The following is a 26,336-nucleotide window of genomic DNA, read 5'->3' as shown; positions in this document are numbered from 1 at the left end:
ACATGTCTACCCTACTTTTATAATTTTCGAATCATAAATCCAATCGATAGATATATGATCGATTAGATTTGTGGTTGTGTGTCAACCACAGACCTTATTTCGAGCTATTTTCCAAAATCCTATGCAGAAATTGCATTGCTTTTTTGTCGAAGGAACCCATGCGCAGCTTACTTCCGGGTTTTACAGTAGGACTGTGGCACTCTATCTTGCCATTTTTAGCTGTTTTGTTTTCTTGTCTGTGTCTTTGTCCTTTTATGAATGGCCAATCTGCCAATGAAACTAGTGTCATAAATCACCATTCAGCATGGACAAGTGAAATACTATACATAAAGTTTGCGAATAATAAGAAAATGGAGAACAAGAGTAAATAAGTGACATAATTATAAATCATGACTGAGTGTGAGGATACAGCGAATCAAAAGTAAACAGGGCTCTGCTCAATTCACACATTGCTCCATTTAACAGAGACATATGAGACAAATAAGAAACATCATTCAGATGTAATCAATATTCTACTGATGTCCCACAGGGGTCTATTCTAGGCCCATTGTTGTTTGTCTTTGTGGTCATTGACTTCTGCAAATTGCATTTTCTTTATCGTGTCAAGTCTGGTATCTTCTGATTTTGGTTCAGTATATTTATAAACTTTACTAATTCATTATTTTAATACTGCATTTCCTCTGCTACATGGACATTAATCAACCGCCATTGGTTTGCTCTGTCATTAATGTTCAGATGTATATCGGTACGGTTGTACATTTGCGTGGCAAAAACGAAGATTCAACTGTATGAAAACGATTTGCTGTAATAGTATAAAATGCTTTGTGGCTAGTTCAACCCTGTCTTTAAGTTCCAAAAACATTATGTTCTTTACAAAAAGTTGTTCAGGAGTGCAATGATCCTCTCACATGTACGTTGTAATAACACCACGCTAAAACCAATAGATCCCTGTACAAAGAAATACTGTAGACATGAAGAACACATAATCCAAAAAACACATGAAGTAAATAAGTGCAGAAACGTGTTCAGGCACACAGAAGTTTATTATGTGATTGTAATTTGTTTTGTATTAGTTTCTTTTCCCCACTGTTTCCCAGGTGCTTCCCAGGTATCTGCTCTGCAGTGATGTTTATCGGTCACCTTGTGATTATTTAAAAAGGCAGTCATGGCTCAATTTCACTGTAACCAAGGGATCGGGTTGACAGAGAGGAAACAGCAGGATGTTAGCAAGAAGAATAAAAAGACAGTTATATCTGATCTCCTGTGTAATTGAAGTCGTGACCGTACATGCCTGAAGTTGTGTGCCTGTGTGTGTGTGTGTGTGTGTGTGTGTGTGTGTGTGTGTGTGTGTGTGTGTGTGTGTGTGTGTGTGTGTGTGTTAGTTGAGTCAGTAGACACACCCTACTTGGACTTAGTCAGTGTGTCTGAGGAGAATGGAGAAAAACATGACGTGTGTTCAGCTGCCCTCAGGCTACTATTTCTTACACAGAGGTGATGATCAGCAGTACTGCACACTCACAGTTAGCACACAGGCTGGGTAAGACCGCCCACAGGCATGTATCTGACAGGGTACCCCCCCCCCCCCTCCCAGAACTCTGCTTTTATGAATGGAAAAAACACAAAACAGTGTTTAAGTGTAACATACATTTTCATGATAAATAAATAGCTATTACAGATTCAAACTTAGGCATCATGTTTCTGATATGTTGAGACATGATAGTCCCTGGCGTTTAAGGAATGTTAAGGTTCAATGTGTTCTGCCAGCCACTGTGGGGAAGAATCTGAGCAAACAAAGAGCCGGTCCACCTTTGACAACTGAAAATCAAATTATTAATCGTAAACATTTTATTGTATTTTGATGCGCACACTGTCTGCTTTGAGTAGTGAACACATCAAGGATGTGAATGAATCCCTAACTACATGTGGAATTGGTTTACAGCCTTGCTAGCGCGCTGTCAGGCTGTGCTTTGAGCTATATGCTAAAGTGTTCACAAGACATGCTAACATGATGATGGTGCTGCATGAAAAAGTCAGAGGATTCCCAGAGTTCTCTGGGAGAGTAAATACTAGATTTTGTAAAGACATGTTTTAGCCTGCACAGTAACAAGAAACACATCTACGAACATTTGATGTTTTTCTAACTGGTTCAATGAGTAGATGGAATGTTTCGAGCTCCGTTTAAGTTTTATATTTGAGGTCAGGATTGTGTTGTATTACACCTGGATGAGTCTTTTTAAGTTTGTGGTTTCCTCGTGTTGACTGTGTCTGCCTTCCTGTCTGTGTGTGTATGTGTGTGTGTTGATTCATGGAGTGAAGGGAGTGGAGGGGAAGGGTGTGACTCTTACACACAATGTGTCATAGCGCCCAGGTGAGACAGTGTTTATAACGCAGCAGCTTGGCAGCAACACAGTCATATAGAGCAGATAACAGAGCTGATAGCACACACACTGCAGGTGAGTCCCACTTCAGGAAATACAGACGACTGGCTTTGATTCTATTCGATCGTTTCCGCCTGCTGATATTTGTTTTGTTTTCTCAACAGACTTTTTCATAGGACGAACAAAACATGAGACTACTTTTACTTTTAGCTGGTAAGAATGTGTTCTTTTTCCTTTTGCTTTTGTGTTCTCTTTCTGTTTCAAGTACGTCCTGCAACTTTCACCAGGTTTTCCAGCCCAACACTTCAGCAGCTGATTATATGCATCTCTGCATTTTCTAGCAGAGAGTTGAAACTAACCTGATCTGTGCTGCAGTGATTGGTTGGAATGAAATCCTGCATACTCTCTTTGAATGATTTCACACTACTTTAGGGGAAATACTTAAAACACCTTTTTCTAACAAATTTAACAAAATAAATTATATTCGTAACCGTGTTAGTACAAATGTACAAATAACATTTATATAAAATTCAGACACAATGAGTGACATTGGCTGTGTCGACCCTTTGAGAAAGCATCCGTTTTGAGTACTGCAGACGTTTCATTGTGCTTCATTAGGGGTGAGTAGATTAGGGCATTCATTTCAAAGGTTGGATTAGGCAGAATATCAACAATATAATCAGGTTAGGTTGGTTTGATAAAGTATCATGTGATTGAGGTCATTGTAGTCAAAGGCATTACATTCTACTGTGGAAAAGAGACATTCATATTATATCAAAACACTGTTATCACATTACTGTAAGGGTTTACATGCCTTTTAATTACCAATGTCATGGAGTTGTACGTTTTTAAAGTATTTATACTTTCCTATCTGCTGAGTAGAAAAAAGTAAATATATTAATAAATGAAAGATAATTTATTTAATCCAGATAACACAACATTTTAGAGGATTTGTGGTGTGTTTTAGTTTAACACAAACAATCTTTAACATTAATTTACAAACATTACTGCGCAGAGTGCAGGGGAAAGTTAGTTTGACTTCCTGTGTAGACCACCTTCTAGGATTGGTCCTGCATGATTAATGTCAGTATTTGCTGTGAAGTGTGATATTCATGTTTGTGAGGACTTACATTGTTCATATAGTTATAAAATCCATTGTAACGTTTCATTTCTTGTTGTGCTGCCCCCTCCTGACAGCCATAGCTGCAGTATCACAGGCCCAGACTGACTGCTCTCAAGGGGCTTGTTACCCCCCCAGCAATGACCTCCTGCTGGGCCGGTCTCACCAGCTCCATGCCTCCTCCACCTGCGGCCTGACGGGCTCCGAGGTGTACTGCACCCCATACGAACAGGTAGGACAGTCCTGTGTGAACCATCAAAGATGTGATGACACAAGTGTCTCTGGTTTGTGTTACAATTTTATACAAAACCTCTAAAATCCCCTGTAATCAAACCTCAGTAAACGCTCCTGATCGAGGGAGACTGCTATGCAGAGGGGGGCTGCTTAGAAGAGCTGTTGGGTTAAATATGTGGAGAAGACATAAAAAAGGCACATCTCCCTCAAAAGCTGATATCAGTGAAACCACCCAGTCACGTCTCAGCCGGGCCCCGCGTGGCTCTGTGCGTGGGGGGTCAGGGGTCAGGGTGACCAGACAGACAGGGGGGAGGCTGCGGGGGTTTGGCCAGATTGTCCACAGCCCATTTGTGAAACAGTCTAATTTCAATGCCAGGGCATCATGTTGCAACTGTTCTCTTTGACCAGTGTCTGAAAAATCAGTGCATCTGCTGGCTCAGCACAAACACCCTCTTACTGGATTTACATCTTGTAATAAGAGAGGACAGAGGTCAAACAGTGAGCAAGAGTCATACAGAAAATGTTTTTGCTCCAAAAGGGGAGAGAATGTGAGATAAAACCCAACAGATCATCTTTTATGATGTATCACGTTGACATTTTGTTTGTGGTGAAACTGCACTGGAACTTTGATGAATAGTTTCAACCCAGCTGCAGACGTTTAGTTAAAACATCTAATCTTGTTGAAGTTTAAATGTGGTATTGTTTGTCTGCTGTGCTGTCAGAATTCCCCCAGACAGAGATATTTTTAAAGATGTGTTCTACAAGATTTTTTTTGAGGGCAGTATTTTAGTTTAATAATAGTCAAATAATAATTAAAAGAATGATGCAACACAGAGTGAGAAGGCAGCACAGGTCAGGAGCTGGACAGAAGCCCAGAGGTTCCAAACTGCAGTACAAAGGACCACCGGTACTTGTAGTGTGTGTGTGTGTGTGTGTGTGTGTGTGTGTGTGTGTGTGTGTGTGTGTGTGTGTGTGTGTGTGTGTGTGTGTGTGTGTGTGTGTGTGTGTGTGTGTGTGTGTGTGTGTGTGTGTGTGTGTGTGTGTGTGTGTGTGTGTGTGTGTGTGTGGTGTGTGTGTGTGTGTGTGTGTGTGTGTGTGTGTGTGTGTGTGTGTGTGTGTGTGTGTGTGATCCCACCTTCAAGATAGTTTCTTTGTAATGTTATTAAACTCCTACCTTCTGTATAGTAAAGTTCCTGCACGTTATAATAAAGACAGTACAGTTAATGAGCACATGTTATTGTGTTGTTATGTAGAAAATGTCCTCCAACTATCAGTTCAGTTTCTGTCTAGTTACTAAGGTAACCTTAACCTCAGACAAACCCTCCTGAAGACAGAGCATCCCATCAGGACGTGTGTGATGTTGTGCAACCCTCGTCCCTCACAGTGTGTGTTTACAGCGCCTCAGGGCATGGATAGCTGTGTTGGGTGGGGACTCTCTCTGACTGATCAATGCTTTCCCTTTTTGTAATACCTGAGCCGCACCTCGTCTAGTCAGGGAGGGGCCACAACACTCAGCTGTACCTCAGCGCTGACACACACACACCAACACACACGCATAACTACCAGTAAAGACCCACAATAGTAAAGATAAAAGCCCTCACTTCCAGCTCGGAGGGCAAGTCCCATCTTGTTCGCTCTGCGTCATCACGTTGCTCAGAGCAGCACATTTAGTAACAAATAATAATACTTAACACCCGATATGATTATGATATTACCAATTAGTATTTTGAATTCTTGAAGTGAAAGGAATCCAGAATGAGAGAAAAATCTTGATGAATTCAAATAAATGGGGTTGCGTTTAAAAACAGCTAAATTATAGGAAAACATCAAACTCTCACACACTTTGTATATTACAGGTATCATATACCCCTCCTATTCCTGCATACACTTATCCTTTCCAATGTGTTTCTAACACACTTTTGTTTTAGTAATATTCTTAATGTAGGACTATTACTTAAAAAGTATTTTTAATGTGTTTCTACCATAATAACATGTACAGTTGGTGCAACAGCAGTTGGCAATAACTAAATGCAAACAGTGTGTGTTTGCACATGTGTTTGAGGTGACGGACCTCAGTGCCAAAAGCCACAAACCTTGGGAAAAAGCCTCCACATTATCACTTTCAACCCACATATGTCAAGTTTATAAGCCTCTGAGCTAACTGAGGAGAGGTGGTGGTCAAAATGACATGAACACAGCCAAGTGTGTAAGAGTTTAATCCTCTCATGTCATTAAAATAAGATTCACTGTTTTGTTTATAAGAAAAGAAAATACTGATTATAATTCAATGCTTATTTCCTGCTTATAACGACAATGTTTATTTTATGCTTTCAAGCTTGAATTATATTGACTCATCAAATACAAACACATGAAGTGTCACGGTAATACTCATCTTAGAAAGACCTTTCCTCAGTTAGCTTTGTGGAAACCGGTGTTGTGTTGCTAGAAATAATTTTCAAATTGTATCAGGTTTGTGTGATTTGTATTTTATAATTAATTTGTGTCATGTTAATTAGTCACGTTCCACAGGTGTCACAAATGGACCTTGCTCACAACATGGTCAGGTTCCAGCCGGTCATCTGGCTGTTTCACCCCGAGGTCTTGACACGCTGAATCAGAAATGTTGTTTACCATCTGATAATTATTGATTTTGTTTTTGGCCTGCTGAGTGGCACAGCTTATACTAAAAAGCAGGGAGGAGGAGAGACTGAGTTGGAGGTTAATCTAAGGTCCAGGGGTCAGTTTCAGGACACCGGACACAGTTCATACATACACAGTGGCGTTTTTATATGTACAAAAGTGGTGGGGCACGAACAACTAATGGCGCATTTCCACCATGGCGCGGAGCGCGGTGTAAGCGTGCCGTGTCGTGCCGTGCCCGTTTTTGGTTGCGCTTCCACTAGGCCTAGTTACGGCCCGGCCCGGCCCGGAGCCACTTTTTCACCTCTTTTCTGGCCCGACAAAATTGTGGTTCTATCGGGGCCAACAAACAGGGCTGAGTCGGGCTGAGTTTGCTAAACTAGAGAGAGCATCGCTGGCAAGGGGGCTACAACTACAACAAGATGGACATATTTGACCGTGATTTAATTGTAATACACGTTTCAAAATGATGCCGAAGTAACAACATACTGATACCGGTTAGTAAAAACCATGAATTAATGCTTTGTCAAGTCTGCAGACAGACGGCACGCGAAAAACCTTTTAAAATGCGTGTTTTCTAAATGGAGATTGGCTAAGCTAACGCAGTATATGCTCCGACCGTCCACACTCACAACAACGGCCTATACAGACATAAATAAAGCAGCGACTGTACTCGTCATGACACAGGCAGTCTGTGGTTTGTACTTGTTTAACTTTTGTCGAGTTTCTGAACATATATAAGGAGCTGTGAGCTCTGAGTGCTAACAGCTAACGGCTGTGTTGTTTTTCTGGGGTTCTCATTGAAGATTACGTCACGGCTCCGCCTACACTGCGTTACTATAGTAACTACCCCAGTTCCTAAACTGTAATGGAAGCGCAGCATGAAGTGAGCCGGCCCTGTTAAGGCCCAACGCGGCCAAGCAGTACCGAGCGTGGCCGAGGCCGACCGTGTGGTGGAAATGCGCCATTAGATGTGTATATATAAGCTTCTGGTGCTTTTTTAAACACGTAAACAAATAGCTGTATCCATGGTTCCGATAGAGAGAGGAAGGGGGGCTATAAGGAAAACACAGACACTCATCACCGAGGTCACAATATCAATCGATCCAGCAGAGCAATAGCCTATAGGCAAAACACAGAAGATCAACAAAAGATATGACATAAAATGAACTTACCAAAGCTGAAGCAGATGGTCAACTTCATTCATTTTCTTTCCGTTTTACTGATTTGAATCGCTATACGCTGCTCTCTCTCGTCTCCTCTTCACTTCTACACTTTTCGCGGCACACGTACTCTCTTACAGCCAATCAGCTCTCTGAATTATGAGATGACGTTTGGTAGGTATGCCAGCACAGTGCCCCCATGGTGATTCTTTTTTTGTCGCACACATTGAATACAAAAAGACTCTGACCATGCGCAGTGTAGTCTTTACAGCACCCATTCATTTTAACAGCAGAGAGAAGGGCTTGCCCCACATCGCTCAACACGGCTCAATAGGCACACTGTAGACACTAATTCAGTGGTTCTCAAACTTTTTCTGTCAGGCCCCCCTTTTGAAAAAAAAAAACTCGGGCCCCCCCAACACAAATAGTCACTTAATGGGCCAAGTTAACATTTATTTTTGTTTTGTGATTCTTAGAGGAAGATGAAGTGTTGTCCATGTGACTCCACCAACCCAAACGCTCGGCTGGCCCACACTGTCCGGGACGTCCTGTCCACCGCCGGACCGCAGAGATGGTGGCAGTCCAGGAAAGGTGGGCACAGAAAGAAAGAAAGAGATAAAGAAAGAAAGAAAAATAGTGCTGTCCTCTGGCTGTTGGAAACCAAATGTTATGAAATCTATCTGAAACATGTATTTGAGTATTAAAGTATTTCTCTGTGAACATGTGTGCTGCTGTGCTGTGTTTCCTGTAGAGGTGACCCCGGTGACCCTCCAGTTGGACCTGGGCAATCTGTTCCAGCTGGACAACCTGCAGCTCAGCTTTAAGGTACGCTGGATCACATCAACACAAAGAAACACACTCACTTCTGTCTATTCTGTTCTTTGATGGATGTTTAAATCTTCTTTAGGATGGTATTGTATCTTTGCATCACAGAGCATTTGTATTTCTCTGCAGGGTCCTCGTCCCAATGCCTTTGTTATAGAGAGGACTCTGGATGACGGCAGGGGGTGGCAGCCCGCCCTGTACCTGGCTACAGACTGTGCAAAATCTTTTCCTGGCATCCCCACAGCAACTCCTCTGACTCTGGAGCACACATACTGCTACACACTGCCCCCTACTGGAGCAAACCCATACCAAGATCACACCGTAAGGCTTTACCTTTTTCAAGGCTCATTTCTCTAAATGTTTAGTTTCTGTCAGATTTTAAAATAAGATCTAACATTGTTTACATTTGTATTGTTATTACATTGAAGAACTGTGATGTCCTCACCATAAGAAGACCTTGTTTCAGTGTCTTCTTGCAGCAGAAACACTTTTGTTGCTGCTTGTGGGCAAACAATTTGGCCAAATTCAGTTTAAGGTGATATGCTCTTTTTAGAAAATATCTAGGTAGGTTTTAAGGCAAAAAATCAATAAACACTTTGTGATTTGTGTGTGATTTGAGGGGTTCAATTAACTGTATTATTACAAATAAAAACATTTACAAACTAGATTTAATTCCTGCAGTTTTGTACCTGTAATTGTGGAAAAAATGTGTAATTGATTTAGCTTTAACTCATGATAAATGTGATGTTTAGACAAGTATACACGCAGTTCCAACCTGTTAAAGCCTGGGCAGGAATGCATTCACAAAGAAAGAAAAAAACATTGTGTTGTGAAATAAGAGCAAATCACACTGTGAAGGAAAACAATGATGTTATATAAATGAAAAATGACATTTAAATGTCTCTTTTCCAGATCCAATACAGTCCTTTGCGTCAGTATGCCTATGTTCCAGCTTCCAAAAGCCAAAAGATTGAAGGTGAGTCTCTCAATTGTCTGTCATGAATGAGTTCACTGGGTCACAGGGTACGCTGCTGACCTGCTCTCTTCCCCTCAGATGTGTCGGGGGTGACGGGGCTGAGGGTGAGACTCACAGAGCTGGGCGAGGTCCCCCGGCTGCCAGGCAGAGCGCTCAGCAGGTTCTACGCCCTGAAAGAGATGAGGGTGGTGGGCAGCTGCATGTGCCACGGACACGCCAACCGGTGCCTGCCAGAGGCCTACAGCAGCCCGCAGGCCAGCAGCATACAGGTGTGTGTGGGGGGGTTTGAGGAAGGGGGGGTTTATGGAGTTGCTGGTAGGCAAATGTTTTTCTTTATACAGCTTATTCCTGCTTTTGGTTTATTTCACAAAACCTGATACGTTGACTTTAATTGAATGTATTATGTCAGATTTCACATAACTATTAGGTTAGTTGAGTGCAAAAATAATAAGTTGCACTTAATGTTTTTACTTAACCTTAATATTATTGCTTTCAACTAACCTAATACAGTTATGTGAAATCTGTTGACATGATACATTTAGTTAAAGTCAACGTTTCAGATCTTTCAGTGAACTATGCTAAACCCAGCTTCGACCCCAAATGTCTCAGAACCGTATTCTCAGAACTAAGACTTTGTTTATTATTATTTTATTTGCTGCAGTGATCCTTTCTCTGTGTTTCTCTGCAGGTGAATCCTCAGTGTGACTGCCAGCATCACACAGCAGGTGTGAACTGTGAGCGCTGTGATGACCTCTACAACGACCGTCCCTGGAGCCCTGCAGAGGAGGGGGACACACACACCTGCCAACGTAAGACCTGCTCCTGCTTCACCTCCTCTAAACAAGCAGGCGATTAAATAAAGTAGTGAGCAGTTAGTAGAAGAAGTTACTTTACATAAGGCTACAGTCTTGCAGTGGTGTAAAGTAACTAAGTACATTTATTCAAGTACACTTCTTATGTACAATTTTGAGGTACTTGTACTTTGGTTGAGTATTTCGATTTGTTGCTACTTTGTGCTTCTACTCCACTATAATTCAGAGGTATATGGTGTACTTTAATTACTCCACTACATGTATTTAATACCTTTAGTTACTTCACAGATCTGGATGAATGATGTGAAATATAATCAAGTGTTAAATCAGACTTTAGTTCCACCTGGAGTAAATTCACAAGCTACACCTTTACCAGCTTTGAGAACACTTTCATGATCAATCATTATAATCAAAACATACAGCTCTGGAGAAAAATTAAGAGACCACTCCACATTTTTCTTAAATCTCAATCTCTACAAAGGGCAGCCATTCCATTCCAGTGTCTGTTGAATTCAAACACAGAGAAATGTTGTCAGTAGTTTATATAAGAAAATAAGAAAATGTTGATAATTACTCAAACACATACTTATAAATAGTAAAACCAGAGAAACTGATAATTGTGCAGTGGTCTCTTAATTTGTTTCAGAGCTGTATGATTTATATTATAAGAAAGTGGCCCAATCTGCATAATGGCCACTTTTTGATGCTGATACTTTTGTAATTTTTACTTGGTTAACATCTACAATGTAGGACTTGTAACAGAGTATTCCTGCACTGTGGTATTTCTACTTACTTTTACTTGGGTACAATATCTGAGTACTTCTTCCACCTCTGCAGTTTGGGTGAGGTTATTTACTGTATTTATCATTGCTAACCTTGTAGGTTGATATTGGCATTCACTGGTGTCCAGCTCTGTCACGGTGGAGGCTGAAAACAGGAAATCTGATTTTTACAAGTCAGCATTAAAACATTCATACAAAGGCAGAGGCTGCCTGCCACACAAAGTGCTCCTGCTCATGAGACGAGCCTGGGATCAAATATCAACAGTTAACTAATTATTACTGTTCTTTTCTCCTCAGGCTGTGAATGTAACAACCACGCTCAGCGCTGCCGTTTCGACCAGGCGGTGTACGAGGCCAGCGGGCGGAAGAGTGGAGGTGTGTGTGAGGGATGTCTGCACCACACCACAGGGCCAAAGTGTGACCAGTGTGCCCCAGGCTACCAGCCCAACCCCCGCAGCCACATGGACCGCCCTGATGCCTGCCTACGTGAGTGGATCTTCAGTGGGATGGAAAGCACTCTGAACTTTATGTTATGCAACACAAAACAAATCTTACAATGGCATGCATGTTTGAATTGAGAATGCAAAATGTGCAAAATATTCTCTTATATAACATCCTTGTGTTGTTGCTGCAGGCTGTGTGTGCAGTGCTGAGGGGACGGTGAACGGGGGCCGGTGTGACGACAGCACAGGTCTGTGTCAGTGTAAGGTTAATGTTGAAGGGCCCCGCTGTGACCGCTGTAGGAGAGGCTACTACGGCCTGAGCACCTCCAACCCTCTGGGCTGCTCCAGTGAGTATAACATAATAATAATATACTGTATATCACACTTTGTTTCAGCAATACTAGCTTAGCCTGATCAGAGGAAGGGTCTCAGTGCATGCTCCTGAATTTGAGAATCCTTAAATACATGATCCCCAGATATCAGATGTTTCACTCTTCTTTAGCTTCCATTTGAAACCTTCATTATACTATCACTGTTACTGCAGTGGATCACTCAGTCTGAAGTGTGTGTCCGGGGATCTTCCTAACTGCTCCTTCTGTGCAGAGTGTTCCTGCTCTGTGGACGGCTCTCTGACAGAGGTGTGTGACCCGATCACCGGCCAGTGTCCGTGTCGTCCTCACTTCCACGGCCTGACCTGTGAAGTGTGTTCTAAAGGTTACTGGAAACCCTCTCTGTCAGGACGCTGCACCCCCTGCAACTGTGACCCCACCAGGTCCTACAGCGACACATGTGACCAGGTACCACCTTTGACCCCAAAGAGTAATAGAACATTTGACTAAAATACCAGTACAAATGAAATTCAATATCAAATCAATTCAGTTATAAAAACGTTTCCCCTAATCCCTTAATCATTCCCAAATGATTGTTTCACCGAAACATTGACTCTAATTAAATGTATTACGTCAACAGGTTCCACATAATTGTACTAGGTTAGTTGAAAGCAATAGTATCTAGTTAAACATTACATTACATTACATTTCATTTAGCTGACGCTTTTATCCAAAGCGACTTACAATTACCAACTAGAGAATGCAATTCCTGAAGAAATTGCTAGTGGGAATGCTTTATGCTGAAAAGTTGATGCTGAATTGCTATGTTGAAATGTAATGTGTAAGAAGAACGTGAAGAATTTAGATTGAAATGATACATGAACACTGGGGGCTTGAATGTGTGATGAGAGAAGAAAAGAAAGTAAAAAGGCTTGGAAAAGCAGCAGAATATTTGAACTGCAAACTTTTGAACTAACTTGATGGTGAATGATCTGTCGCCATGCCAACGGCATTTGATGACATCCCATAATACGCTTAGATGTGTGGATGGCTGCATCGTTACCAAACCTGTGAGGTTTTGGGCTGTTTGGAGCATTTTCACTGAAGTTATGAGAAAACCGTGTTTCATGGCGAGCCTTGTGTTACCATGGCAACGGCATTTGAAGAAACCCCATAATTGACGTAGAGCTGTTGAGGGCTGTACCGGTGATATACAAGCGAAGTTTGGAGGACGATCGGACCGTGTCCATTGGACTTACAGCGACATCGTGCTTCATGGCGAGTGGTCTCTCGCCATGGCAACGGCATTTGATGACACCCCATAATACGGTTAGATGCGTTGAGGGCTGCATCGTTACCAAACCTGTGAAGTTTTGGGCCGTTTGGAGCATTTTCACTGAAGTTATGAGAAAACCGTGTTTCATGGCGAGCATTGTGTTGCCAGAGAGAGAGAGAGAGAGAGAGAATGAAATGAACAGTCAGAACTGACTCTTGATCGCCCTCTCTCTCTTCTCTTGAACGGCATATGATGACACCCCATAATTGACCTAGAGCTGTTGAGGGCACGACCATTAACCATTATCTGAAGTCTGCTGCTCTGAGCATGTCAGTTGGAGTGATGACATCATCGTGTTCCATTACACAGGTGTTTATAGTTGAGCTAACGAGCTCTGTAGAGATCAAAGGTTTGCATTGTTCTGAATGAGAGATAAACCTCTTACATGTGAACGTTTTGTGGAAGAACGATAACAGATATCTGTGAAATTTCAAAACGTGAAGCATGTCAAGGAAGTTGAGTATCTGAAGTGTAATTTGTGTGTACTTTCGGGATAATAATGTGGCCTTTTTGGCAGTTTAACTAAAGGTGTGCGGCTGCTGCTGTGAGGAAATATCAGCCTGAAATTACAATGGGTTTTAATGGAGACATGTTGAACGTTTTTGTCACTTCATGCCCTCAAGAGGCATTTTGTTTAATTATTTTTGCTTAATTATTTGTCATTTTTCAAGCTACGAGATGTTTTCCTACGTTTGTCATGAAAAATTATGTCTCAGGAAAGTAGGGTTTGGGAATTATGGCAGTTTTAAAAAAAGATATGAAGGCAAATTTCAAGATTTCCTACCCTCTAGCTGTGACATCACACACTAACGAGCAATGTTAAGTTAAAATGTTAAAAATGTGATGAATTATGGGATGTATCTCTGGAATTATGAAAGTTATGAATGAGAAAAGTAATAGCCTGCGATTCCCGACCGAGCTGAACAATTTGATGTTTGAACGGAGTTTCTGCGATGTTGAATGTGGGAGGAGAAGAGGGCCAAAATAAGTCGGTGGAATAATAAACTTTTTGTCCGTAGCATAACATATAGTTGGAATGCTGTATCAGCATTCCCACTAAATAAACTTTTTGTCCTTAGCATAACATATAGTTGGAATGCTGTTATCAGCATTCCCACTAAATTACAGGGACATTCTCCCTGGAGTAACTGAGGGCTAAGTGCCTTACTCAAGGGCACACTAGTGGTGATGTTCCAGGCGGGATTTGAACTCACAACCTTCCGATCTTCAGCCCACCTCACTATCCATTAGACCACCACTACCCCACTAAACCTATTCTTTTTTTATTTAAACTTAATATTATTGCTTTCAACTAACCTAAAAACAATTGTGTATGATTTGTTGACATAAATCATTTAGTTAAGTCAACGTCTCTGTTTTTTTTAGTGTATCAGTGAATATCAACTGGCAATGTGACTACACTGAAAACAGTACTGACACTATCAGCTCTGTTTCCTCCTGTCCAGGTGACCGGTCAGTGTCAGTGCAGACCGGGCTTTGGAGGCCGAGGATGCACCGAGTGCCCCGACAACACGTACGGAGACGCTCTCATCGGCTGCAAACGTGAGCTCTCTTTCATTACTCCCAGTGGCGATCCTAGAGTATGTGGGGGCCCTAGGCAAACATTCACTGGGGGCCCCTCGAACCAGCTTTTCATCACCACGCACAGCCGACAACGAAACTTAAGGCAACGAAACTTAAGATAAGAAGCAGCATTTTACGGCGCGAAAATATGCATGGGGCCGCCTTGAGGGGGTTTCACGACATGTCGTTGCAGTGAATTAAAGGGTGTTTCATGTTGTCGTTGCTGTGGACCTTCTTAATCTACCTTCTTTGGGGCCCTTCTGGGGCCTCATTTATAAGGATTGACGTAGGATTGACGTGGGAAGGTTGCTTACGTAGTACAAAGCAAAAAAATAGGTACACAAATGTTCCGACATTTTCCGATTCACAAAACATTGCATACCGGCGAGGGAAGTGCGTACGGCACTTCCTACGCCTGTTTCCCTTTATAAATCACAATCGACTCGTAACGCTCATATTTGCCTATAAATAGTCAAAGAAACGCCCATTCATTTATTCATTTTGACTGACTGCATGAAGAAGATCGCAGGAAATGACGACAGAACAGCTAAAAAAGACATCTCACACCGTGTCAGATTTTGGTTATTGTGGGCAGGTCGAGATAAATCATATTGTTTGGTGGATGCAGTTTGAACCAGAGTAGCAGCATGGAGGTCGGATCGTCACCAAAATAAATAAACAAGTGGTCCGAAAAAAGTTAATGACAAAAAAAATACACATAGCCTTCCTCAGGCAGTGTGTTTGTCCCGGGGACAGGAGACCCCCCCCTTGATGAGAAACTGTAAGAAATGATCGGGGAATCCCTCCGGAGTGGAGTCATGACGACTGGATCTGAATTATTTTGTTGTATTTGGTGCTTTGTGTTCCAGCTGTCGATCAGCAACTATATATCCATAATCCACCAGTTAAAGGAAATACAATGTGTTGTGTTATATTAGCTGTACAATTTACCACATATGGTGTTCTTAGTTTCCATACCTCATGTGTTTTACGAGCGACTTATCAAGTCTTGGCAAACGGCATAAAACACGATTAAACGTGATAGTATATAAAACCATGCTCGTATCTACAACCTATAGAAATGCAAAACGGCGTCAGTTTAGACGTAATTCTGTCCTCCTGCTTACCGCATCATTTATGAGAAAACATTTCATAACATTAACACAACATATTCGAGGTGGTTTTAAATAACATATCCGTATTTATTTATTTCTCCAAGTTAAGTTTTTGTGTGCACTGAGGAGTCTCAAACAGGCGTTTGTTTCATCATTTTAAGATTGGCTTTAATCAATGTTTGAAAATGAATTCTTCATATGATAAATGAGAGGTAACATTTTATTTATGGTATTATTTCCACATATTTCTCTCCATTCTTCCTTCTGCCAACGGTGTCGCAGTTTCTCGTCTCTCCCGTTTGTGTGCTTAGTGCGTACGCATGGGTCAGAGTTTGCGTGGAGGACCGCACATTTTCCCGTCAAGTTAGTATTTTATAAATCGCAAACATTGCGTAAAAACTGGCGTACGGCATTTTTTGAGCGTATATCCCTTTATAAATGAGGCCCCTGGTCCGGGGCCCCAAGCAGTTGCCTGCCTTGCCTGTTCGCAAGGTGCGCCCCTGATTACTCCTTTTGTGGTTCATAAACCATTTGTTGGAGTCATGGGATGTCATTACTCCATTGGAGATTAGTTTTCTGTCTCGGTTAAGGTACAAGTGTATCTTGTTTAATTGTGTATATTCAGTACATGTTGGATTCACATTTAAGAAAGGTTCAGAATCAGGTTTACTGCCAAGTAAGTTTACACATACCAGGGATTTGCCTAGGTGTATATGGTGCATACATAAACACAGTTAAAGAAGATACATTGTAAGAAAACAACCCAAAAAAATTAAAGAATCTTTAATAAAGAAACTATTATAACATAAAAATATAGAGAAGTATTTACATGAAATATTGATAAACCAAAAACAAAGGATAACAAATAGAGTATAATATGACAAAATACTCAGAATAATAAAATACATTAATTATGTGCATTGTTACGAAAATCGGAAAGCTGTGCAGATATTAAAAGAGGTAGCTTTGTATACAAATGTGAAATACATTCGAAGGGTTGTGCAGGACTGACAGTACTTAATTGAAATAAATAAAAACAAGATATTGTTCACTCACAGATCCCGTGTTTAGCACAGGCTAATCTGGTCTCAGTTATGTTTTTGTACCAGATTACAGTCCCAGGTTCATTCTTAATGCTTATTTCAAGACATGAACCAAGGCTGCTGTAGTGGTTCCACAGGGGGGCTTCATTCCAATTGAAGCAGGCCTCTTCAAGGCTACTATATCTGTAATCCTTTTGTCTAGCGATTCATGTAAAACAAATATTTGGACATTTATGTGGAAAATGCATTATAACAACATGTACAAGTGTGGTCAGTGTGTAGTGATATCTGTCTTGTTATGAAATTATAAAAATGTATATAAAAAAATATAATAATTAAAATGTGTATTTATATTTATTATATATAAACTGTTCAACCAAAGTGTAATGTGTAGATTATTTTCAGTTGTAGTATTGTGTCTCTCGTGTTAATGACTGAGGTATTGGAGTGCAGCAGTAAAGCAGGTTTAAAAACAACTTTATTAAACTGTGTGGGCCCCTGAGGGTCCCCTTAGTGTTTATTATCGTCTTGTAATGGTCTCTTCCTCCGCAGCGTGTCGGTGTGATGCTGAAGGAACACTTCCAGAAGTTTGTGATAAGCAGACCGGAGTGTGTCTGTGCCGGCAGGGCGTCACGGGGCCCCGCTGCGACTCCTGCAGTCGGGGACACTGCGACTCCTTCCCGGGCTGCACCACATGTCCCTCCTGCTTCTTCACGCTGGACGCCCAGAGACAGAACCTGAGCTCAGCCCTGGGGAGACTCTCCCCCAGCATCCCTACCCGTCCTGGAGGTTCTGGTGACCTTGGACATTTTGGACCTCGCATCCGGGTCCTGGAAAATAGCCTGAACCTGATCCGGGGGTCCATCTTTCTTCCACTCAATACCACCACACAGATCGATGAAGCTCTGTCCAAACTGGACAAGCTCAGGTAAGGCTCTACAGAAGAAACATGGGAACCCGCTAACTTCTGTTTTTTTTTTTCTAACTGGTGCCTAATTTTGTCTTGCAGGGCCCAGGTGGACAAGGTTAACAATGAGCTGTCACCCAAGGAAAGAACTCCTGGTCTGGGCTCAGAGCTGGACAAACTGCAGGCTCTGCTGGACAGTCTCACTCTGCAGTACAAAGCCAAGAAAGATGCAAAGGACAACTCCGTCAGTCAAAACAATTCCGGTCAGAAACACACCATCACCGCTACACCTAGTGACAGATCATTGTTTGCAGTTATTTGTGTGCATGATTTAACCCTCCTGTTGTGTCCGGGTCAAATCTGACTGATTTCATAATTTAGTCAATCATAAATATTGTGTTTGTCATTTGATTGCCTTGAGGCCTGATGATATCGTCCACAGTAGGCATTTAAACATTTGAAATGGCTGATCACCACTTTCATTACATTATGATGGTTTAGTCAACTATGTTCCCGGTTAAAAATGACCGCCATAGGAAATGAATGGGTAACCCCAGATTATGTTCTTCAGATAGTACAATTTGATAAAATGTTAATTTTGGAATACATTTTCAGTGTCTATTCTTTATATATTTACTGCAGTTATTCATGTAAACCATTGGTCTGAGACATTATTTACAGATTAAAAGGGTGTTAAATAACATTTTGTAGGTTTTTATGTTAATATAAGAGCAGTTAAAACAGACCGATCAAATTTGACGGAGAACACCAAGTTAGAACAAAACAGGAGGGTAAAATAGAATCTCTCTTATGTGGCTCTAATCAAAATGCACCATTTCCACCATTTCTCTCAAAAATACGTTCTTATATGGGGACATTGTAGAATTTACTTGTGCTTTGTTTAACTGTCCCATTAGGAGCTTTTTCTACCATCAAGAACGCCTACAATGAGTCTACCGATGCAGCTAAGAAAGTGGATGACAGCAAAACCCCAGTAAAGGAATCAGCTGATCTCAGAAAAGAGACTAATGACATTCGCGACCAAATACAGCCCGCCAACACCAGAGACATAGCCTCCCGACCGGACCTCACTCCTGCTGCCAGACAGGTGACTGCCAGCCTCAGGCAGGGAGACAGATACAGTGTGCTTTGTGGCACGATCAGTGTTGGAAGAAGTACTCAGATTTGAGCAATACTACATTCAAAAAGTACTGCAATCAAAATCTTATTTAATTAAAAGTACAAAAGTATCGGCATCAAAATATGCCACTACCAAAAGTAAAAGTACTACTTTGCATGATAGCCCATTTTAGAATCTTATATATATTGAGTTACTGGGTTACTATTATGATTATTGATTTGTTTTTATAACAACTGGTATGTGATGTAGAGCTAATTTAAATAACTGTATATGCTGTTGGATATCTTTTACTAGAAATATATGTCAGTTTATTTAATAAGATTTCTTATTAGCTAATAATCTAAACCTAAAAGGTAACTAGTAACAAAAGCTGTCAAATAAATGTGGTGAAGCAAAAAGTATAATATTGGCTTCTAAAATGTAGTGGAGTGGAAGTAAAAAGTAGCATAAACTGAACATACTCAGGTAAAGTACAAGTAACTCAAAATTGTACTTAAGTACCGTACTAATAGTAATTCTACTTTGTTACTATCCATCACTGAGCATTATCAAAACAACAGTTTTGAAGATACTGGTTGATTACTTTTGCATTCATTGAGAATTGTATCAACACCTGCTGTTTGATGGCTTTTTTCTACAATGAGACCATGGCTCCTATATTCTCAGGTATGTGGCAGTGTCCGCTCAGAGCCCTGCACCCCTCTGAAGTGTGAGGGTGAAGACTTGTGTCCTCCGGAGGGAACCCCACCTTGTAAAAAGGGTGAAAAGTGTGTGGGCGCCCTGCCGCTCAGCAAGAGGGCCGACGCTGATGTGAAGGATGTGAAGGAGCGACTGGACCGGCTCTCTGGGAAGATCACTGACGCTGCAGAGAAGGTTCACACACACTCCAACACCTCTGCTCCGGTTTTACAAGCAATATTTTCAGATTCTATAGGCATTGTATAACACAACATCAATCCCTTACAGCTCCAGGATGCACAGGAAAACACCAATCAGGTGAGACTGACTGCAGAGAAGCTATCCAATAAGATGAAGCAGGCCAGAGAAGATCTAGAAGACGACTTGAAGGAGACACGTGACGTTGTGAAAGATCTCAAGGATTTCCTATCAGGTAAACATTGTTGTCCCCTGATATATGGAAGGAAGGTTCCAGGTTCAGGTTATTCCTTTGTTCCCATTGGGAGATATGGTTTGCAGATAAAAGACAAGGGATCCGTTATGATACACGTTTTAAAACAACACAGACAGACAAATCTCTAAAAAAGTACATCCTGCTCCGTCACATCGAAAAACATTTAACAACCACTTGTACAAACGTGAGCATTCCAAAAATATAATAAATAAATAAATAAGCATTGCTTCCATAGCACCCGACTGACACACTGCTACAACTTCTTCATTGGTGCGAAGGCTGGTGCTTATTTCTACACTTAGCTCTAATATAGAGCTGGACAGCCGCTGTAAGTGTCTGAGGTTCAGGCTCTCCTGGTTCCAGTACTAATTGGCTAAGTTGTTTCTGTTGTTCTCTGTGCAGACCCTTCCTCCAACCTGACCCACATCCAGGAGGTGAGCGACTGGATCCTGAAAGCCAAATTACCTCTCAGCCTGGATGCTCTGAAGAGGAAGCTCAAGGAGCTGAAGGACCTGGCCGCCAACCTGCCTGACAGCACGGCCGTGCTGAAGGAGGCGGAGCCACAGCTGGAGACAGCCAGGAAACTGCTGCAGGAAGCCAAGGACGCCAGGTGGGCTTCAACCTTCAGGAGCACACTCCTGACGCTTCAGTCTGTTTAATAAAATATACTATATATTCCAAGGTGGAAAAACCACAGATTTTAGCCTAAATGAATAATGAAATTATTATCAAGGACATGTCACAGAATATATATCATGGTTGAAAACATTAATCAAGATGTTGACGTTTTTAAACCACAATCATTTTGTACGATACATTATAGATATAGTATTTTCAAGTAAAATGTTGTAAGATTATCCTTTTTTTCTAGCATCACATCTGTTCTAGTTACGTTGAGTTTAGGATAACAAATCCAAATTTCAAAATGGCACACACAGATCTTATTATCCTGTTACTATGACTGAGATAATTAACATTTAAGACTTCATCGAAAGTTGCCCCTATAGTTTTTATTAGGAATACAATTTAAATCCAAATCTAGAAATACAGGGCCCTCCTTCCTCTCCTCCTGAGGATGCTCTGCTGTGTCTTTTTGTGATGATTTATGTCAGGTTGATGTAAAAGTTCTCTCTCTGACTACAGGGATACGGCACTAGGAGTAAAGGACGGTGTGGATAATTTGCTGGAAGGCATCGTCTCGGAGGAGGGCTCCCTCGCTGACCTGGATGTCAAACTGCAGAACAGCATGGATCTCATAGAGAAACTGAGCGACAACCTTAACAAGGTAGGACACATCAAACGTAGCTGACGTTGGGCAAATTCATTCCAAAAAAAGAATGACTGAGCTTTGGTGGTTCTCTTCATGTAGACCAAAGAGCAGCTGATCCCGGCGGAGAAGACTCTGGATGATGTGTCAAAACTGATAAAGCCGATGAAGCCTCAGCTGGACGAGCTTAAAGAGCTGCTGAAGAACGGAGGCCAGCTGGCTGAGGATGCACAGGAAGACGCAGAAAAGGCTCAAGATGAGGCAGATGCTGCTGAAGAGGTGGGGGACCTGCTCTGCCTGTTTTAAAATAAACCTTTAAGTTAACAAAGAATCATCTGGGGCTGAGGTTATAGCTGTTGGTGTTCTTTATTCTACTAAACTCAAGTGTCTCAAATACTTGGTCACACCACTTACATTCGTATCAACGTCAGCGGTGGAAGAGTCCTCAGCTTTTACTCTTAGGTCAAAGTAACAATACCACTGTAGAAACAATAATATATATGTTATCACCGGATTCCAATGAATGATCTATTAACTGTACAATACAATTTACATTTTGCAGCTGATATTTTACATTACATTTTTGTAACAAGATTTTGTACCTGCAAAGTAACTAATATTGTCAAATAAATGTAGCGGAGTAAAAAGTAGAATGTTTATTTTCCAAATTGTAGTAGAGTAGAAGTATGAAGTAGCAGGAAAAGGAAATACTCAATTTAAATATAAGTACCTCATATATGTACAGTACATGAGTAAAGGTACAAAGTCACTTTCCACCAATGAGTAATGTACTATAAATCCTGAAATGAGCTGAAACGTTTTTTTTTCATTTGCAAATGTCTGCTGTCAGGGTACGTCATTAAGACTTTCCCGGTAAGGAATTTGTTGAAACATTTAGGAACGCTGTTAATGTTGCTGGGTATTGTTGGAGAATTCAAATATGTGTGTGTTTCTGTGTGTGTGTTTGTAGGACCTGGTGCCTTTGGAGGAGAAGCTGCAGCAGCTGAAGGACAAGGCTGCAGCCAAGGGCCCGGAGGGGGGGGCAGGGCCCACGGGGGACAGGCTGGCCAAGTTAAAGCAGGACGCTGGAGATCTGGCCAACACCACCGACACAATGACCGAGGCTCTGGAAGGTACTGTAGAGTGCTGGAAAGTAACAAGTACATTTACTCAAGTGCCATGCACTGAACACTGAAAAAACTTCAATTAAATGTTTTATGTCAACACATTTCACATAACTGTATTAGGTTACATACTTGTACTTTACTTGAGCATTTCCATTTAATGACACTTTATTCTTCTACCCCACTACATTTTGGAAGCAAAGATTGTACTTTCACTCCACTACATGTATTTAACACTAATAGTAACTATTTACTTTTAACATATTAAAACATGTGATTTGCTTATATGATATGATGCAGTACTGCACTACCAATATACAAAATTCAAACCAGTATTTTCATTTTACGTATCTTAAATTGGCTTCACATTGACAAACTACAACATTAAAATGCCCTGATATGTATTTGTTAGTGATAAAAACAGGATATTAAATATAATATCAAAAATAGAATATTGTGAAAGGACTTTTACTTTTGATACTGTAAGTAGCGGTACATATTGTTTCTGTACTTCTACCTAAGTAAAATTTCGCACTTAAGACATCTACTTCCAGAGTATTTCTAGTAGTAAATCTGAGTACTTCTTTCACCTCTGGTAATGCAGCACACCAAACCACCAAGTGAGTGGTTCAACTTTTAATTTCATTAACTTTTTAGTAATGTTAGTCACTCTCAAATAAGAAAACTTTATAAATAAGTCTTCCTGTCTGCTGAGGGAGGATTTGAAACGTTTCACCATTAAGCTGAATGTCATTTCACCGGGTGAATGTGAGATGCTTGATAAATACACCTGAACTCTCCCCTCTGATTCTAAGAGGTTATAAGTAATGACTGATCTACATGCAGTTTGTCCCTAAGTCTCACTTTTGGCCTTCTGGATATTGCCAGAAATAAACATATTTGTACTTTTTTTTGTTTTTCCATTTGATGCTACTTTATACTTCCACTGCACACAAACGTTTAGAACCAAATGTCCTACTCTATCCTGTAAAGATCCACTAAATTCATTTGAACACTCATAGTTACTGGTTACTTTGTACAAATGAATACACATAATATGATGATATGGTACGATACTGTGCTGTACTACTAATCTACGCAGTATTTCATTTATCATTTACATTTATCTAGACTTGGTGCACATTGACAAAGTACAGTACATGTTTAAAAACAGGATAATATAATAACCATAATTATGAAATTGTGAAAATATCCACTTTTCATAACGAGTACTTTTACTTTTGAAACTAGAATTACATTTGACTTATTATAATTTTGTAAATTATTCAGAATGATTAGAGGACAGGTGACGACAGAAACATTGTCACATATACAGACACCAGACGTTTTTTTACAAAGCAAGGCACAGACAATGACGTAATACCAAGGGAGACAGTAGTATTTGTACTTTGACTTAAGTTGTTCCTGCAGTGTTTTATCACACCCTCAGTCACTTCCTCTACTTTCTTTTGTTCAGGTAAAGCCGAGTCCCTCAGGTCGCTGCAGGACGAGATCCTACAGAAGTCCTCACAGCTTGAAGGGCTGGATGTCAAGCTTAAAGATCTTTTGGAAAAGCTTCGTCTGAAATCTGTCATCTGCCATGGCTGAGAGGCCCCCAGGAGCCCAGGAGCCACACTTCATACCCCCCCCCCCACACACACACACACACTGCTTCTACTGTCAGAAAGAAAGCTGTCACTTCTTTCCTTTTGAACATTGCTATAACTCCTGTCTATAACATTATACCTCTTCTCTGGCAGTTCAATGAATTGTGGGAAATGTAGGACGTCATTATCTGGAGTTGAATGTGATAGAAGGAGGGGGGCAGAAAGATGGTTCAGGAAGACACATAACTGAGTACTCTTTATCCCAAAATAACTCTGGGATATATTGAACATTAAAGACCATTGTAAGTAACAGTGTCAACGTAACAATAGTGAGGGTTCCATTTATTTAACTCAGAATGTGTGTAAATACTTTTAAAAGTACCAGTATTATGACATTATGTAGGTGCATTTCAATATTTGGTCAAACACATTGTGATATTTTGAGTCCATCAGTTTCATTTTCATCATTCAGCACTTTATTTGAAAAAAAAAACACAGCTTCTGTTTTTATGAGAGCAAAGAGCAAACTCAAATAGGATTTATAAACACAAATAGGATTTATTTGTCAGCAGCAATACTCTCCACTGTGAACATTGCACCACAATTATTGTATTTGAATAATACAAAACGGAAAAAGGGTGAATGTTAACTTATTTATTCTTTGTATTGCATCTGTTGTTTGTGCAGAATCTGTAGTATTTAAATAAAGGTTTTTATTACTTTGATGCATGCGTTGGAGCTTCATGGGAGATGTCAGCATGGTACTAGATACAAGTACTACATACCTATAAATACCGCAAACAGAATGTCACTACATGTGTTCATTTAGAATACTCCATGACATCACTAGTGGTGATGATAGATATTTCCTCCAGAGTGTGGCACTTGATGAGTTCAGCTGTTTAACAAGACAGCAGTTCATTTACATATCACTGAAATCAAAGTTTCATCTCATAAATAAAAGAAACCATCCATCATCTTTTTGTAAAATGGAAATCAGAATTATAATCCAGCATGAATTGAACATAACAATACTTTCCCTAAAATCTCCTTTGCAATGTTTAAAAGTTAAAGTGGACCTATCATGCTATATTTAAATGATATATTGTAGGGCCATACCTATATAAGGTATATTTATACGTTTCTGTTTTCAAAATACCAAACAGATCATGCATTTTAGCCATGCCTCATTTCGCTCTATTTGCTGTTCTCCAGCACTGTTTTTGCACGGGGCTGATTCTGTGAGCTGCAGCTGACCACGCCCCCCTGCAGGAGAGGGGAGCGTGCTCTGATGAAGTCAGAAGAGGGGGAGAAAAATAGATCTCCGTCCTCCGTGTTTTATTATAGCCTATTATTATATAGAGTCGTTATTCAGTTATTTTAAAGCTCAATAAATAACAAAGAAGACCTTTGACCGGCACTTTTCAAATTTTGTCCGGAAGATTTAAACTTTAACGGACATCTTGACCGGCGAAAGAAAACCTAACTGAAACTCTGCCGCACGGTCCCCTCGTTCCTTGGAAGAGGCGGAGAGGTGGGTGTTTGTCATCTGCTGGTGGACTAACCAGAGAGAATTACAGTGCTTGCCTCGACGGGGAGGGATTGCATTGAATTAAAGCAGCGGGAGCAAACGCTTGCCTTGGGGAGGAAAAAAAAAAGCCACAGCGGAGAATAAACAGAAGGGTAACCATGGTAACCATGCGCGGGAAGTCTTCTTCGCTGCTTTTGTGGCAGACTACAGCGCCACTTACAGGCCTGGCATATGTACTACAGCGTCTCCAGCGCTTTCGAGCGGCAATGGCCGGCCGTGGCCCAACCCCACATTCCCCTGATAGGTGGAGAGTTGGCCCAATAGCCGTAGCGCCACCGTCCTGACGTCAGGACAGTGATCAAATCTGGATCAGTTTTTATCAGATCCGTTGCAGCCCCTTTTTTAGAGATTTGGGTATGGAGGAAAATAGAGAGGGTTGTGTTTTCTGACACTTGGTGAGTTCCCTGGAACACCGGGGACACATATTCATGTATAAAAGACGTACAAAAGTGCATTTTGCATGATAGGTCCCCTTTAAAGGTACACTCACAAATTCTGTAAATCCAGTGGTGAATATACATTAGGAATATTAGAAAAGATACAGAGCACACAAACAACATGACTCTGAAGCTTCAGAGTCTAAAAAACCTATCAGTTTATAAAAATACGCTGTTACATTTCATAACAGCCATGTCAGTCAAATAGAACCCGTAATACGTTTGCAAATCTCACATGAATCCTTTCCAAACAAATACATTTTGATGGTATTTAGTGACATATTTACAGTTATATACAGACAAATAAATACAATCAGCGTAACACAAATTGTATGAATTCTAAATGATGA

At 40.8% G+C, this 26,336-nt stretch overlaps 1 protein-coding gene across 1 annotated transcript; it reads left to right on the top strand.

Moving 5' to 3' along the window:
* The first annotated feature begins 2,363 nt into the window (after positions 1-2,363).
* On the top strand, positions 2,364-24,683 carry si:ch1073-15f12.3 (laminin subunit beta-3). The gene is made up of 23 exons (XM_034144379.1): positions 2,364-2,453; positions 2,543-2,591; positions 3,576-3,730; positions 8,012-8,126; positions 8,287-8,360; positions 8,490-8,681; positions 9,273-9,336; positions 9,415-9,605; positions 10,025-10,145; positions 11,228-11,416; positions 11,565-11,720; positions 11,977-12,170; positions 14,505-14,601; positions 17,333-17,708; positions 17,790-17,950; positions 18,605-18,795; positions 19,495-19,701; positions 19,795-19,939; positions 20,363-20,570; positions 21,104-21,245; positions 21,330-21,506; positions 22,198-22,360; positions 23,829-24,683. Exons 2-23 carry the CDS (start codon positions 2,567-2,569, stop codon positions 23,957-23,959), a joined length of 3,474 nt encoding a protein of 1,157 aa, XP_034000270.1. The 5' UTR covers positions 2,364-2,453; positions 2,543-2,566; the 3' UTR covers positions 23,960-24,683.
* The last annotated feature ends 1,653 nt before the right edge of the window (positions 24,684-26,336 follow it).

Source organism: Trematomus bernacchii, unplaced genomic scaffold (genome assembly GCF_902827165.1).
Source record: "Trematomus bernacchii unplaced genomic scaffold, fTreBer1.1, whole genome shotgun sequence".
Classification (NCBI taxonomy): Eukaryota; Metazoa; Chordata; class Actinopteri; order Perciformes; family Nototheniidae; genus Trematomus; species Trematomus bernacchii.
The sequence above is the reverse complement of the archived record's forward strand: the minus strand, read 5'-3'. Positions and strand labels throughout refer to the sequence as shown.

What these genes read in the sequence shown, in the direction of transcription:
- si:ch1073-15f12.3 (XM_034144379.1), top strand. Translation starts at nt 2,567, where the DNA reads ATGAGACTACTTTTACTTTTAGCTG. An exon ending in ACCCATACCAAGATCACACC is followed by an intron (nt 8,682 to 9,272) that starts GTAAGGCTTTAC and finishes TCTCTTTTCCAG; the next exon opens with ATCCAATACAGTCCTTTGCG. An exon ending in TCCAAACTGGACAAGCTCAG is followed by an intron (nt 17,709 to 17,789) that starts GTAAGGCTCTAC and finishes TTTGTCTTGCAG; the next exon opens with GGCCCAGGTGGACAAGGTTA.